At 38.8% G+C, this 15,935-nt stretch overlaps 1 protein-coding gene across 1 annotated transcript; it reads right to left on the bottom strand.

Annotated features, from left to right (window-relative positions):
* Nucleotides 1-2,882: 2,882 nt before the first annotated feature.
* Nucleotides 2,883-15,358, bottom strand: ssrp1a (structure specific recognition protein 1a). The gene is made up of 18 exons (XM_046850428.1): nt 15,263-15,358; nt 14,845-14,907; nt 14,508-14,693; nt 11,911-12,016; nt 10,987-11,180; nt 10,556-10,656; nt 10,339-10,468; nt 8,578-8,681; nt 8,206-8,334; nt 7,273-7,494; nt 7,094-7,166; nt 6,765-6,885; nt 6,617-6,662; nt 6,385-6,520; nt 5,039-5,206; nt 4,643-4,740; nt 3,639-3,804; nt 2,883-3,545 (listed from the first exon to the last, which is right to left on the bottom strand). The coding sequence occupies exons 2-18, from the start codon at nt 14,896-14,898 to the stop codon at nt 3,474-3,476; spliced, it is 2,106 nt and encodes a 701-aa protein (XP_046706384.1). The 5' UTR covers nt 14,899-14,907; nt 15,263-15,358; the 3' UTR covers nt 2,883-3,473.
* Between the last annotated feature and the right edge of the window lie 577 nt (nt 15,359-15,935).

The following is a 15,935-nucleotide window of genomic DNA, read 5'->3' as shown; positions in this document are numbered from 1 at the left end:
TCAGCAGCTAATTCAGCCAGAGTATAGATTATAAACCACACACTCAGTCTAGGAGGTGAGAAGCCTATTTTGGTAAACTGGACATGCTTTTATCTTTTATCAAGTTACTCTCTCTTTCTTTTGGTCCCTCTATATCTCTCTCCTACACACAAGACAAAAATATTGATCATTTTTTACAACTCAAAACTTTGCTTATAAAACTATTATGAATAAAACTATTATTTAAACACACAATAATATTCAGACTATTTATTAAAGCCTGTGAGCTTTTAATTCCTTCATCTTTTCATCATCAGCACAAGCACATTACGTCCAATGTATTTAATTATTTCTACATTATTCGCCAAGAAGATCTGTTGAAATTTGGAATTAACCCAAGAGATATTCACAAGACCAATAAAACCTTCTGTTAAGCTCTAAGTACATGATAAAACAGAAATACTTAAATTACCTGTCGTACTAAATCCGGCCTGACATTTTAATTCCATGAATTTGTTTATCCCTTACCTTTAAGCGCTCTTACATTCCAGTATACTGTACACACAGAACGTTCCCGAGTTTAATATCTGATATAGTAGGAAGGTTATTTTGTGTCTCGTCACTAACGATTGGACAATAATTGTTTCCCCATTCCCTTTCAAAAGCTGAGCTGAAACACTTTCCTGATCTCTCAACACTTTCACCCTCGTTCTTCTGTTTGTTATGGCTTCTTTTTCCCGCTAAGAAATTATCCTTTGTTTGCTTCTATTGGCACTTGCTTCCTGATTTTAACTTGTTTTTTTTCTTTAGTGTATTATTCATATTATGTATTATTCAACCTATATTTCAGATAATTTAAAACAGTAAAAATAGCTTTATTAAATGTTTACTGTTGGGTGTAAACATTAAGATGACTTCGGTCCGAATCTTGATTCTTTTTCTTTTCAAAAGACAAGGCCATGTGCTCATGACTAGTCTAGAAATGTCTAGAGTGGGAAGATCAGATAAGTGAATTGGGTTTTTAATCTCGTTCATCAAAATGAGCGAATCTTTATTTCAGTAATTTAGTTAAACTCTTAATTAAACACTTCTATTAATAACTCTCACACCAACTCTCTAACACAATGTTGGCTTAATGTTATTTTTTTAATTACAAATATAGGTTTATGGATGGAGAGACTGAAACATTTTTGAATAAGAACATCTGCTTTGTGCTGTGCATGTGTATATATATATAAATTCCTGAATAAATATGGCTCATCATAAAGAATTTTCATCTGATCGGAAATTTTTTGTATATTCAGCATCATCACAAACCCAGCCATTAGGGTTTCACAAGCCAGTGCACTCTTAGTACCGGGTCCAAACCCGGATAAATGAGGAGGGTTGCTTTGGAAGGAAATCCAACACAAAACCTTTTTTCCTCCTCCCTGGTAGCTCCATCCTTAGCATGCTCCTACTGACATACCCCCCATGGAGCAGGTTGAAAAGAGCCTGGAGAGGTGAATGTACGCGCTGGAGAAAAGAGGAATGAAAGTCAGTATTAGTAAGACAGAGTATGTGTGTGAATGAGAGGGAGGGCAGTGGAGTGGTGCAGTTGCAGGGAGAAGAGGTGGAGAAGGTGGAGGAGTTCAGGTACCTGGGGTCAACAGTGCAAAGTAATCGAGAGTGTGTTAGAGAAGTGAAGAAAAGAGTGCAGGCAGGGTGGAGAAGAGTGATAGCAGAAGTGATTTGTGATAGAAGAGTATCTGTGAGAGTGAAAGGGAAAGTTTATAGGACTGTGGTGAGACCTGAGATGTTGTATGGTTTAGAGAGAGTGGCATTGAGTAAAAGACAGGAGGTGGAGCTGAAGGTAGCAGAGCTGCAGATGCTGAGATTTTCATTGGGAGTGATGACGATGGACAGGATTAGAAATTAGTTTATCAGAGGGACCACGCATGAGAGAGAGGTGTGATTGAGATGGTTTGGACATGGGGGTATATTGGGGGTATATCGTTAGAAGAATGCTGAAGGTAGAGCCAACAGGAAGGAGTAAAAGAGGAAGACCGGGGGAGGTTTATGGATGTGGTGAGGGAAGACATGCAGGGGGACGGGGGGGTGTATGGAGATGAATGATCTGCTGTGGCGACCTAACGGGAGCAGCCAAAAGAAGAACAGCAAGATTCAGCATCATCAGAGCATCATGGAACACTTGATTAGGGTCTCACTCAAACTGAAACAGCAGACCTGCTAGTTCCTTCCTTATGCGCAAGCAAGTGTTTAACTTGAGAAGGAGGCTGTCAGGTCTGCGATTTTATCGTGGATGTGTTGTCAATTTCATTGCCAGCCTACTTAAGGGAAAAAGCATGAGGCATGAAAGATGCAGTTTGATTGGTTTGCGGCGCAGAGCTATTTCAGTTTAATCGAGTCCCTGATCAAAGTAAAATCGAATGAAATCATCCATGATGCTGCTGCCCTAGAACATGCTCTTATGCTGAATACACAAAAAAATTAAGTACCTATGACAAGGAAACAATGTTTTTCATCTCAGGATTATGAGCAAAAAAGTCATGATGACAAGAAAACGTATGGTAAGAATATTATGCAGTGATCACAAGAACACAAGAAAGAAAAACTAAAATGCATGGCCTCTTAGGATGTCTGTAGGATTTTATGTGGAATGCAAAATCTAGTAAAATGATCAAAAGCCACAAATACTACAGCGTATCTATTACAGTATACAATATTTCCTCATTTACATTGACATGCACATAAATACTACAAATACAGCACTAAACTAGAAATCTAATGTTAAGGAAATTTCATATGAAATGATGCATGTATATGTAAAGCACATCTTATTTGGATTTGTAGTTTGTGTAAAAGCCTTAAAATCTCCATATGACGACACACACAGTTCAAACTTTATTACAAAACATTTATTGATACTGTGACAAGACAAAAAAATCCATATATTCAAATCAAGCTGCAGAACAGGATCGTCAATTAAGTGTGAAAAAGCAACACTAATGATCCCTGAATTTATTATTATTTTTGTTTATCAAATTTAACCTACAAGTAAGAAAAAGAGAAGTAAAGGGCTCTACGTAGTTTGTTGCGCTCAAATTTTTATAAAAAGTTAACACAAAATAACCCGCCTCTCCATGGACTCGGTTTCTAATAAAGCAAATGTTCCCCAGTGCTTGAGGTGGCTGGAAAACTTGGTCCAAAGATGTCAGTGTGTGTACATGTGTGTGTTAGCTGTGACTGCGATGCCTGAGAGGATTTGTTTGCAAATCAAAATAATATTTTTCTGATAAACATTGCTGCCCATCAGGGCCACCAAAATATTTTTGTAAGAGCAAAAAGATTGGTTTGAGGACGATTTTGCCAATTATATTATAATTCTCACTACTGTTTTGCACGATTAAACTTCTGTCCACTGAAAACATGGTGCATAGTTCGGTAGTTTATCCTGAGCGGCAGCTCACGCTCTCAGAACCCCGGTGCAGGCGTTAGTCAGAGCCGGACTCCTCTTCTGAACTCGGCGGTGTAGATGCGACTTCTTCATCCTCGTCATCATCGCCCTGTGAGGGAAAAAAAAATCAAATGCTGTTTAAATACACAGAAAAAAAAAACACCCCTGCCGGTATTATTGCCAGAAGCCGTGAGCGTGTTACCTTGCGCTTTTTGCTTTTGCCGTGGTCGGAATCGGACGAGCTCTCCTCGCTGGAAATGAACTCTTTGCTCTTAAAGCTCTCGTTTACTACTTTGTCTCGCTCCTTCTCTCCTCCGCTCTTCCTTTTCTTCTCGTCCACTTTCCCACCTTTCTTCTTCTTCTTATCCCTGTCAAACATCAGAAAAAGGGGTGGTTTTGGCGGTTAAACAAGAAATCACTGACTTGAAAATCAGCTTCATGCTTTTCACTGGGAATCCAGATCAGAAAATTAATCCATGAAACACACTAAGCATTCAAACGAAATTCAAAACACACGATTACTATTAATGTTACTGCACTTGGGAACTTGTTTATTAGAAATGTATTGTAGCTTCAACTACCAGCTATCTGCCATGTCTCAAACTCTCAATAGCTCTCTCTTTTGTTACATACTCATTGTGTTTACTTAACTTTGTAAGGGCCCACACAGAGAAACATGCTTTTCGCTTTCTTTCAGAAATATCCATATGGATCGAAAATCCATACCAATAGTTTTTCCAGGTTGCGTGTGTTGCAGGGGTGGGTAAGAAGGTCCGTTGTCATTACAAGAGCGGCCTCTAGAGGTTATTTACTGACGCCATGTGTACATGAGGCTGCGCGCTGGATGGAGAGCGCTATATGATAATTATTAATTATAGAATTACTTATTAATTAATTAATAAATTCATATTCATTTCCTTTAGCACATTTTTGTGATTCAGTACTGTTATTTTATTTTTATAATAAAGTTCAGTACTATTTTACATTTACTTTTTTTTGTTTTTTTGTCCAGTATCCATTTTAAAAACTGAAAAATTGCATATGACAAATATGCTATAATTATTAGGGAAAAAAAAAAAGTAATAATAATTTTGCAACACATTAAAAGCCTTTTTTTAATAAGAAAAATGATATGGAGATGCAGCTTATGATGCAGAGATACAGCAGTAAAGCAAGCGTGTGTGTTTGCGTGTGCAGTTTGCTCACTTGACCACAGAAGATGAAGCGCCTCCTCCGCTCTCTTTATACTCCTTCATTGCTCGTTCGTATTGTTTTTTGGCTTCTTCTGCCTTCTTGTCCCACTCCTACAGAGAGAGTGAGAGAGAGGGAGTTTATGGTCAGTACAGTGTGTTAGACAGAAAACACAATTGCGTCAGTGCTGTTAAAACCCCACCGTTCTGCTCCCTAAGTGTCTTATGAGGCTGGTTTGTTACAGGAAGTGATGAAGACGAATTAGAGCCTGAAGTGTTTGTGGGTTTTCAGTAAAAGGAAAGGCAGTACAGCTGTGGTGTTTTTTTTTACAAACGAATTGTTTGTTAAGGTTGTACAAGGATAAACTGATACTGATTTTCCCACTTGATGATGCAGTAGCACGATACCAACCTCTTTGCGACTTTTGTCAATCTGTTTCCACATCTCTCCGGCTTTCTTGGAGATCTCCGTGACTGAGATTCCAGGATACTCGGACTTGATCCGCTCCCTGTTCGCGTTCAACCACAGCATGTAGGCGCTCATGGGCCTCTTAGGGGCGCCTGCGTCCTTCTCCTTTTTCTGTTGGTGAAAGCGACAGCAGCATGTGAAGAGGTGTATTAACCAGGATTTTGTTCAGACAGATGTGGTGTCAGTGATTCGCCTCTAGAGGCCGCTTTCGTACTGTATAATGACAGGAGCTTAGTTGCACCAGCGTAGACGCAACAAGGAAAAACTATTGGTCTGGATTTTTTGCAGCAATCAACTATCGGTAAAGATTGTTGACCTCTAATAAAAACTGTATGAGCCGTGTATATAAGGCAAAACATTTTTAAAGTCGGATTTTTCATTTGATTTAAGCAATAGTTTATGACCTTTCTATAAAGAAAGACTTTGATTTAAAGCAGATATATTTTTCAGTTTTAATAATTTTTTTTATATTTTGTCCATTTTAACAGAATTGTACTACTGAAAGATTATATTATATTAGATTACATAAATTATATATTTAATATCAGATCATGTAATCACAGAAATACCAAAATGGCCAGTAATACTATATTTTGCCATAATGTAATGGATATTATGGTAATAAAGAAAATACTTTATGACTGTAAAATCGAGCACAATATTTAACAGCCACAAACACAACTGTGTTACTGTATAACATTTTTCGTAATTTATGTTCACATGCACAAAAATACTATATGTATTGGAAATTCGTCTACATGTTAAGAAAATCCTGGTATATACACAGCATAGTGGTCAGTTTCAGAGTTCAGGAACACTTCACCACATCTGTAAATTTCACAACACACCAGGAAGTTATTCTGGTGCTGCACACATGGATCATATTAATTCCAGTTTTATTTTTACCCTCAACACACTGGCTTGTGCGTCCAAAAAAAATGGGATGGACTGATTTTTTTTTAGCTCGGTTGTAATTTAGTTCCCGTGCACCATAAACGCAAGGCTGAGAACAAACTCATGAACACGCACACACATTCACAAATCTTGGGACATTGAAGGTTAAACAGTAACAGATTTGGACCCTTTTCTTTCACTATGTGTTCAGTGGTAAGGCCACCATGTCTAATCACAGCCAGACATGGTTTTGCAAAAAAAAAAAACCCCACCATTACCTTATATGGAGTTGGGGCTCAGAAAGTAATTAAGGATTACCATTAAAAAATAAGGCCTTAACACTACCAAAAAAAACCCACGTAATATTTTAGCTTCATTTCCAATCTGTAGTTTACCTCTTTGCGTGGTTTTCTCTCCTTCTTTTCTTTCACTGGTTTCTTAGGCTTCTTCTCTACCTTTTTCTTCTTCCCTTCATCCTCGCTGTCATCATCATTGGCCTCACTGTCACTCACCGAGGCATTGCTATCGTATCTGTGAGAAGGGAGGGGGTTAAAACCCTATTCAAAGAAGTAAAGAGAAATAATAATAATAAAAAAATAAATAAAACAAAAAAAAGACAAAACTCACTCTTCAGCAATATCATCATCTTCTTCGCCAGGATTAAAGGACTCATCTGCAGAAATAATTTTTTTGTTACACAGCAGTCGAATCTAGCGATACATTCGTTTACGCAACAGAGCACAGGCTCCAGATGTGCATCTTCAACGTCACTCACCGCTGTCACCCTCAGACTCATCTCCCTCCTCTCTGATTTTACCCTCTTCCTTCATCCTTTCCAAATAAGCATCATGCTCATCCTCGTCCGAGTCGCTGTAGCCACCGCTTGCCTTTACGTCCTACACACAAATACACGCACATTAAATACTGCAGTACACCGCTGTATCCATTAGATGGCGATCAAGGCCGTTATATTCATTTACATTTACAAGTCATTCAGTCCAAAACGTTCCAACCCCTGGAGTGTTTAAACGGTTAGGTTCAGATTTTATTGGCTCTAACGAGGCCAGGTCACGCACTACGGATGTTTATGTACTACATGATTACCTCCTTTAAGCCTCTGTTCTTGATGTTCAGCTTCTTGGCATTAACGAAGTCGAACAGCTTGCCGTATTCTTCTCTACAAGACAGGAAAGACTTTAGTTTCGCACACGGCAAATCCCGGGGTTTGTAGCAGTCAAAAACACGATGTAGACACTTTGAGGACACTGGGTCATGTAGTGTACCTCTCGATGCTGCTGAAGGTGTACTGGCTGCCCTGCTTGGTCTCGATCTCGAAGTCGAACGAGCGGGTGGTGGTGGTACCTCGGGCGAAGTTCACGCAGGAGATCTCTTCGAAACGCAAGTGCACCGGGGGTTTGTGAACGTAAATAAAGCCCCTCTCAAGCGGATACAGCAGTCCTGAGGTAGCCTTGTATGAGCATGTGATGCACTGGGCACCTGAATGACTGGAGAAGGAAAAGAAAAAGTATTTGATGAATCATTTTAAATGTTTTCCATTTCTGTGCAAATTTTACTATCCCACAGTCTGAGATCAATATTAGAATTAATTTTACGCATGCCATCAAAACCCTATATGGACAAAAGTATTGGGACACCTGACTTTTCCAACCATATGAGCTTCTTGCCAAAATTGTTCTCACAAAGACAAATGCATGTATTAATATTTCATTTTTTAATTTGGAGAGCCAGAGCTGTTCTAGCAGGACAATGCTCCTGTACACAAAGACAGCTCCATGAAGATATGCTTTACATGGGTTGGAGCAGAATGATCACTAAAAATCTGAGTGAAATGATCACTAAATACCTGCTACTATTAAGCTTGATTGAGGTTAAACCTCTTCCTTTTCATCCTTAAAACTTATAACCACTGAAATAGTCGTCGCTTGAATTTGAATTTTACAGTCTTCACTTTGTGTGTTGGATTCTAAAACGCTTTAATGTTTTTTTTTTATGAAGCATTTCTTCCTAAAAAACAAAACACACACAGCTGAATGAGCAAACCCAATGATTATTATTTGCCCACATCCTACAGATCACAAGTGAAGCCATTAAAAGAAAGCATCTGCTCGCATCAAGATCCAAAACCACAGCTAATGGTCTTCTAACCCACTGTGTGACATGTATGAGTGTGGGTGTGGAGTCATGCGTGCTCTCACCCCTGGAAGTTTCCAGGCACTGTGATCTTTCTGTTGACCAGAGCCTTCATGACCCTGCTGACCATCTCGTACAGAGAGCCCGACATGTGCTTGTTCAGCTTCCCCTCAAAGCGCCTCTCTACCTCCTCCCTGTCGAGAGTGAGAGAGAAAGAGAGAAAGATTGAGTGTGTCAGAGAGGTTAAAAAGAAACAAATGTTGTATGTTAACGAGTCTGATGGAGCAGAGGACTTCAGGATCACTGACAAAATCATTGTAACTGTAACCGGGGGCCTTCCCCCACCTACAGAGAGACAGCCACCCATAAAAACTGGGTTAAAAAAAAAAAAGAAAAGAAGAGAAAGAACGAACAAGAGGAATGACCAAACAACTCACTCGCTCATGTTGAGAGTGAGGTTAACGTCTTCATCTTTGGAGAAGAGGAGGATGAGGAAATGGTAGCGTGTCTGGCCCTGCTTAATGGGTGGATCCAAGCTGATCTGAAAAACAGGGCATCAAAAAGGTCAAACGCAGTAGGAAAGAGTGTGTAAGTGTGTGTGAGGGTGTCACATAAGTCATGCTGCAAAGTTGTAACATACCATTCATAAAACAGTCACTTAAGAATAGAGGTCAACCGATCGTGGAGTTTACCGATACCGATAACTAGTTTGGATCAACCGTGCTGGTAACAGATTAATTAACCGATAGTTTTGGAAAAAAAAAAAACTGAACTATATAACAAAAAAGAAAAGAAATAAAACAGTACTAAATCATTAAAATGTGCTAAATATAATAATATATTAATTATATAAAAATATAATAAATGACGCATTCAAACTAAACAAAAAGCAACACTGAATTAATAAATTATAAAAAAAAAAAAAAAAAAAAGAATTATAAAAATAAATTTTTAAACAAACAGCAAGTGGTGTCAGTGATTCGTCTCTAGAGGCCACTCTCGTAACTGTATAGTGACAGCAGACCTTCTCAGCCACAGACGCAACCTGGAAAAACTATCGGTATGGATTTTTGCCGATCCAACAATCAACTATAGGTGCTGATTAATAGGCAAGAAAGAATAGCGTTCAGTACCTCAGTGTTTAGCTTTATGTCCAGTGGGCTTTCAATCACCGCAAGTTGCATTGCATAATGGCCTATTGCTAGTCTTCTGTCGAAATCTACTTGAACCACTGCAAATTTTAGGAGTGTAGCTTTGAGTTGAGTACATGGGTAGAAATAGGGTCAGGGTCCTGTTACTAAATGATAGAATTTCTTTTTTTTTTTTTTTTATTCGACTCTACCGGAGAAGACTTTTTTTCCTCCACAAACCACCCCTAAAGCACCTTTAACTAACCTGTACAACTATTTACCATGTACTACATCCTCATTTTATTATGTTCAAGTGTGTAATGTAGGATATATATATAAACCAGCAACAAATACTTTGTATGCTCAGGCATACCTGATGGATTTATAGTTTAGGAACGGCTTAGTTAAATTTAGTTTAAAAAAACATTTACACAAATGCTTCTGTTTTACTTTCAGATTATGAAACTGACAAAAAAATCTGTTTTTGTGCTAGGAGAAAAAAAAAATTAAAGGTTGTAAACAAGCCCTCTTCACCTTTGGCCCCCAAACACAAAGTCACGATCCAGTACTCAAGAACGTTCGTTCGGGAAAAAAAAACATCTATAGATGACAGTGTATTATTTACTGACTGCCACCACCCAAATGTACAAATGGTGCAGTTTTAGAAACATCACTTCCAACAAATTAAAAAAAATAAAGACCAGACATTTGCAAAAAGATTCATGGTTACCTATTCCAACTCTGAGTAGCTATGGAAATGTAATGTGCCAATTTCATGTCATATAAATGTTAGATGTAAGCGTAAATTATAGGCGTAAATGACACACTTCAAGAAAAATTCACAACGAAACTGCGCAGTGGTATACAAAAAAAAACTGCAGACCCCTGCTCCACACTGAGCATGCTTTAATGCCTGTTTCTACTTATCACCAGCAGGTGGCAGTAAAACCACAAATACAGTTTGCTAACGATACTGCATCTTCTCAAATAAACTAATAATAAAATAAATGTAATTTGAAAAGGTATGAAAAACAAATCAGTATTCTAATGCTTCAAATCAACACTTACAACAAAGAACATCTGCCTCTGGTCCTTATGCGGCAGCAGGAAAAGGCGCAGGACGGTGGTGTAGGGGATCTTGTAGTCAAATGTCTTACCGTGCAGGTGTAGGAAAGAAGGATAGATACGAATATCGTACCTGAGGCACAAACACACACAAGTCAGTTAGTAGCAAGTGGGATACTGGTAAAAATTAAATGTCGAAGATGCGTGTGTGTGGTTTTACCTTCCTCTCGGTGTAAGGCACTGCAGTTCTTTAAAGATACACACAGCATCTCCAGTAGCTTGAATAACGTCTGCATGAGACAGAACATTCTGGGAAAAAACCTACAAAACACACAGACAAACAAAAAAATTTGAGACAGAAAAAGAGAGAGCAAGATCCTTCAACTTCACTCCAAATGAGGATTTATCTATCTGTACTGTGTGTCTATGGCCTTTCCTCAGGAATTCATCTTAAGACAAATGGTCACGGTATCTGAGAAGGAAATACAGAAGGGGGCCTCTTTTTTACTCCAGACAGATTTCTAATAAAGCTTTAGAGGGGGGGGAAGTGTCTCCTGAATTGGAGCAATAAAAACCCCAGAGTTCTTATGGTTTTACATTTCAAATGACAACCAGCGTATTATCATTAGAAATAAATAACCAAAAACTAACCTCGACAGGGTCCGTGCCGTCGTCTCCAGTGGAGGGGGGGACGTAAAAGCGGACTTCCATCAGCGACACTTCAGCATCGTCGTTCTGATGGAACTCCACCGTGACCTCGTTCTTTCCCGTGGTGCACTGAGAGACATTGGCTAGGGGGATCTCAAACGCTGGACTGTCGTTGATGTCGAATGACAGCAAAGGCCCTGAAAGCGAAAAGCACACAAGGTGTAAAAAAAAAAAAAAAAAACACCAAAAAAAAAAAAACCCAAAAAAAAAAAACGAATGATCGACATATTTCACATGATATTTGTATTTAGGGATGTGTGACCCTGCTGATGCGGAATTATGCACTATATTGAATTATAGTGATTTTAACTATGTACATTGTCTTAAAGCAGCTTTAAAGGATGTAAGATTTATGGAACAAAGTTCACGTATATTTAAATGTTTATGCATTTATCCCTGAACAGGCCTGGGGTGGCCGTGGTAAGGAAAAACTCCTTAGATGGTATGAAACCTTGAGAGGAACCAGATTCAAAAGTTGAACCCATCCTCATCTGGGTGACACCAAGAGTGGGATTTTAAATAATTAAAAGATTACAAACACAGGAGAAGGAGAAATATCATGAGCACTGGAGTGCATGATTATGAGCAACGTCCTTTCTGTACAGTCAGCTGGAGTTGTGAAACCAGGAACGCCTGAGCAACTCATAAATTAGTTCGACATCCAAGATCATTGTAGAGCCCATCCTCTAAATGAGCAGGGTCACATGGTATACCTGAAATCGGCATCACTAATATTCATCATGGAGTTTGTTTGCACTTAGCCACAGGTTTTGCTCATGTTCTGCTGAATGAATGAATGAATTCTTTCGCACTGAGCATTTTTTTTTAACACACAATGAACGTGAGTATAGATGTATATATATTTACCTGAGAATTTGGCAGTCCCCCAGTTCCAGCCTTTCACACACATGTCCTTTTCGGCCAGCTCGACTTTGTAGTTAGCCTTGAAAAATGCCGAGATTTTCTCAAAGTCCTGTCGAGCGAATAGGGTGAAGAAAGAAGCAGTAAACAGAATTAATTCTTTACTTCCTCAGATCAGAGTTGCCCCTGCTCAACCCTTCCTCAATCTTCACCCCCCCCAAAACCTCCCTGATCTCCCGGCTTCATTAACAAGAGGGTCGGCTGACGGCACTGCGCCCCGCAGCCCTCTGGGATGGTTGAGGTGTGTGTAATCCGGCCACAGGCTCATACTGAGCGCGCCCAATCAGACTGTTTATTTATCCAGCGCCGCACAATCGCTTCCACATGTCACACTAGCGATGAGCATGTGTGTCGGAGCAAGACAAGGAGAGAGAGAGAAAAGAGAGGGACATGGACACGCACACATCTGCACACTCAACAGTGCTGGTGCTCAACAAAAAATAATTTGCTTCCACACACACACACACACACACACACACACACACACACACACACACACACACACGACCCCTAATTCACCTTCTTTACTGCTTCTATTCACAACTCTAAACTTTCATTACTACACTCATTTCCCATTCTTACCCCCGACAGAGTTAAAGTGTTATTTTCCTCAAAAATCTTGAATTACAAAGACATAAACACTAAATGTTTTACACAGACACACACACAAACAGATGAATGGATGGACAGAGACAGACAGACAGACGGACAGACAGACAGACAGACGGACACAAAACACACAGATGGATGGACACGCACAGACAAGCAAAAGTGAGTGGTTAATCCTGTAGAAACTTGAAGCATGCTTTGCCTGTAACATCTTGAATAATACAGATATAAACCCTAGAAGTAAATGAACATACACACACTCTTTACTCAAATATGTCTAATTAGCATTGCACTGAACATTACACCAGATCCTCTTTCATCCAATTTAAACAAGATTATGTGTGTTTGATCGGGAAAATCGCCAATCTCTGACTCAACTCAACTCAACTCAACTCAACTCACACACTCTCTCTCTCTCTCTCTCTCTCTCTCTCTCTCTCTCTCTCTCGAAAATACTCTTCCTGAGGAGGGTAGATCTCATTAAGCAGGAACTGAGCAAGAACACAAAATCTAGAGATAACTGACTTTATGGTCAATTATCTTGGTGAAAAAAAAGACTTGGTGGTAAACCTGCACAAAGAACAGTCAGTGGCTGTCCTTACGGTGCTGATGAAATAATGTGAAAGCAGGCATGTGTTCAACTTTTCACAACACTATAGAAATAAACTTCCTAGTTTCTAGATTTCTGATAAGAACTCGAATAGGGGAAAAAACATCTGGATATACTGTTAATTAATAAACACTTCTTCCTCTTTTCCTTTTGCTTCGCAGAGGCGTACAACACATCAGATTGTTACTGTTCACACATTAGAGACAGACTCATACAACCACAATGCACCACAGGAGATCATTTCTATCTGTGGCCATCAAACTATATAACTTCACGATCTAGATATTGATAATACAGATATAGTTATAGATTTTCATGCCACACTTTACATAATGTTAATATCCTGGGCAATTAGCAATAATATCCGTGCAATAATAATAATAATAATTGTTACATGTGCAATCATTTATATAACCATCATTGTAGTCTGACTTTTTCTGCCGTTTGTTTTATGCTGCTACACATTTCATTTATTATATACATTTATTTACATTTTATTATTTTACTATATAGTGTTGTAAAATTCCAGAAATTTTCAAGACTGGAAACATTCCATGGAAAATAATAGGAATAAACTGGGAATTTACATAATTGCAGGTTAGCCTTTAACAGGGAACTTAAAAGTAATTGAGTAAAAAATCTTAGATGATCATTTTGGTTAAAACAACCAGATTTAATGCAGTTACCTTTGAATTTGTACCCTGCACATTAATCAATCACATGCACACAGCACACATAATGTCCATCTTGGTATTTATGTAAATTACATAAATATTATGTACATTTATGTTTAAAACTTGCTTGTGCTGTGTGTTAGCTATTGTTCCACAATTAAATCAAAGCCAAAAAATGCAATATAATAAGAAAATCTGTATTAGTTTGCATGCATGTCTTATGACCAAACTAAATGTTTATATTTTTTTATTTCATGAGTTTATGAAATATAAATTATATAAATTATATACATTATATAGATTTCCTTACATTTCCAATTTATTCTCTTAAATTCCCATAAACTCATTTTAACTTTTTTTTTTTTTAATTCCCCAGATGAAGTTCCCAAATGAAGTTTCCAGAAATTTCCCAGAAATGTTCTGCCCCTTTTGCAACCCTGATAGTACATATAGTACAAATGTATCCTTGCTTGTCAGTTTGCACAATACTACTATGAGAACGTCTGGTAGATACTACATTTTAGATGGTGTTGCTGTGTACCTGTACTATGGACAATAAAACTATTATCTAGCCTTCTTTCAATTCTATCTATCTATCTATCTATCTATCTATCTATCTATCTATCTATCTATCCATCCTGGGTCATTACCGTGTCTTTAAAGCCGTCGTATTTGTAGACGTGACCGTTATTTGTGGCCAGTTTGATGCCATGGCCGAGACAGACGCGACGCCACTGTGCGAGACACAGGTCAGGAGCGGGGATGCTGTCGACTTTACCCGTCTTACTGCTCTTGTAGACCACAGACTGTTTGCTGAACCTCAACCGGCCATCATTCTGTAAAAGACATAAATCGGAAATCAAGTACATGTAGATCTTGTGAAAGAAAATATGAAAGTACAGAAAAGGTGGATGATTGAGGGGTTGAAAAGAAGGAGTGTGTTTCTGTTAGATGAGATATAATTGTGTATATGATTGTGTGTCTCACCCAGAATCCTTTCGCCTCCTGATAAATCTCATTGAACTCCAGGGTGTCTCCCATCTCTGCTGCCTGAAACACACACACACACACACACACACACACACACATTCTATTAGTGTCTGACCTACAGTCCTCAGTGTGTATCAGCCTGCTGAAAACCCAGCTTCAGATCCAAAACACATATTAATCCTCTGTAAACACCATCACCATTACATCCACACTGATGATGGATACTAAGCCAACCTCGCTAGCAGCATCAGGATGCTAATCCGTTTCTCATACACACAATGTATTACATATTACGCCATTATTCCAACACTACGTGTCAAACGACCACCGCGATCACCCGCTTTAATGGGTTTATTTCTCGTTTTTACGTTACACGAATCAAAAAAAAAAAAAACAACAGAGGAGAACCACTCACCGTGCTTCTGCTCCCCCTTTTCCCGCGTGAAACGTCCGGGAACAGCAAGCGATGACCCGGAAGGTGATGGAGTCATTTCCGTTCTTATGACGTCAAGCGCTTGCAGCGTGCGTGCGCGCGCCACACAGGGAATCGGAATGGTCATGGAGTTTGCCTCAGAATATATAAACCCCCAGACCCCTCGTTATAACATCATTATGACACCATGGTTATAGAAACCATCAATATTATAACAAAACTCAGTATAAAGGAGCACCTCAACAGAGACAGGAATCTCATACAGTGAAAATGAATGTCATTACTAAAGCAAGAAAACCAATAAACACAATTAAGCAAATCTCCTTTCACTGCAGCCACAGCTGCACCTACAGCATACATCATTTCTAGCAGAAGCATCAATGTTCACCTCATAATATAAGCTAGTGCTGGATCTGTGATGATCGCAAATGTTGAGCTATTTTATGAGTTGCTCAGTAGCTCCTAGTTTTATAACCACAATGACTGTATAAGACTGTAGAAAGAACATTACTCATAATCTTACATTCCAGTATTCATGTTAGTTCTCACTCTCCAGTGTTCTGTATTGTTTTAAAGACTATGATCACACTCTTGATGTCACCCAAATGAGGATGGGTTCCCCTTTTGAGTCTGGTTCCTCTTAAGGTTTCTTCCT

This window comes from Silurus meridionalis, chromosome 5 (assembly GCF_014805685.1).
Source record: "Silurus meridionalis isolate SWU-2019-XX chromosome 5, ASM1480568v1, whole genome shotgun sequence".
Classification (NCBI taxonomy): domain Eukaryota; kingdom Metazoa; phylum Chordata; class Actinopteri; order Siluriformes; family Siluridae; genus Silurus; species Silurus meridionalis.
This window is presented reverse-complemented; position numbering and strand designations above follow the sequence as displayed.

What these genes read in the sequence shown, in the direction of transcription:
- ssrp1a (XM_046850428.1), bottom strand. Translation starts at nt 14,898, where the DNA reads ATGGGAGACACCCTGGAGTTCAATGAGATTTATCAGGAGGCGAAAGGA. An exon ending in GGGGACTGCCAAATTCTCAG is followed by an intron (nt 11,181 to 11,910) that starts GTAAATATATAT and finishes TTTCGCTTTCAG; the next exon opens with GGCCTTTGCTGTCATTCGAC. An exon ending in TTGACAAAAGTCGCAAAGAG is followed by an intron (nt 4,741 to 5,038) that starts GTTGGTATCGTG and finishes CTCTCTCTGTAG; the next exon opens with GAGTGGGACAAGAAGGCAGA.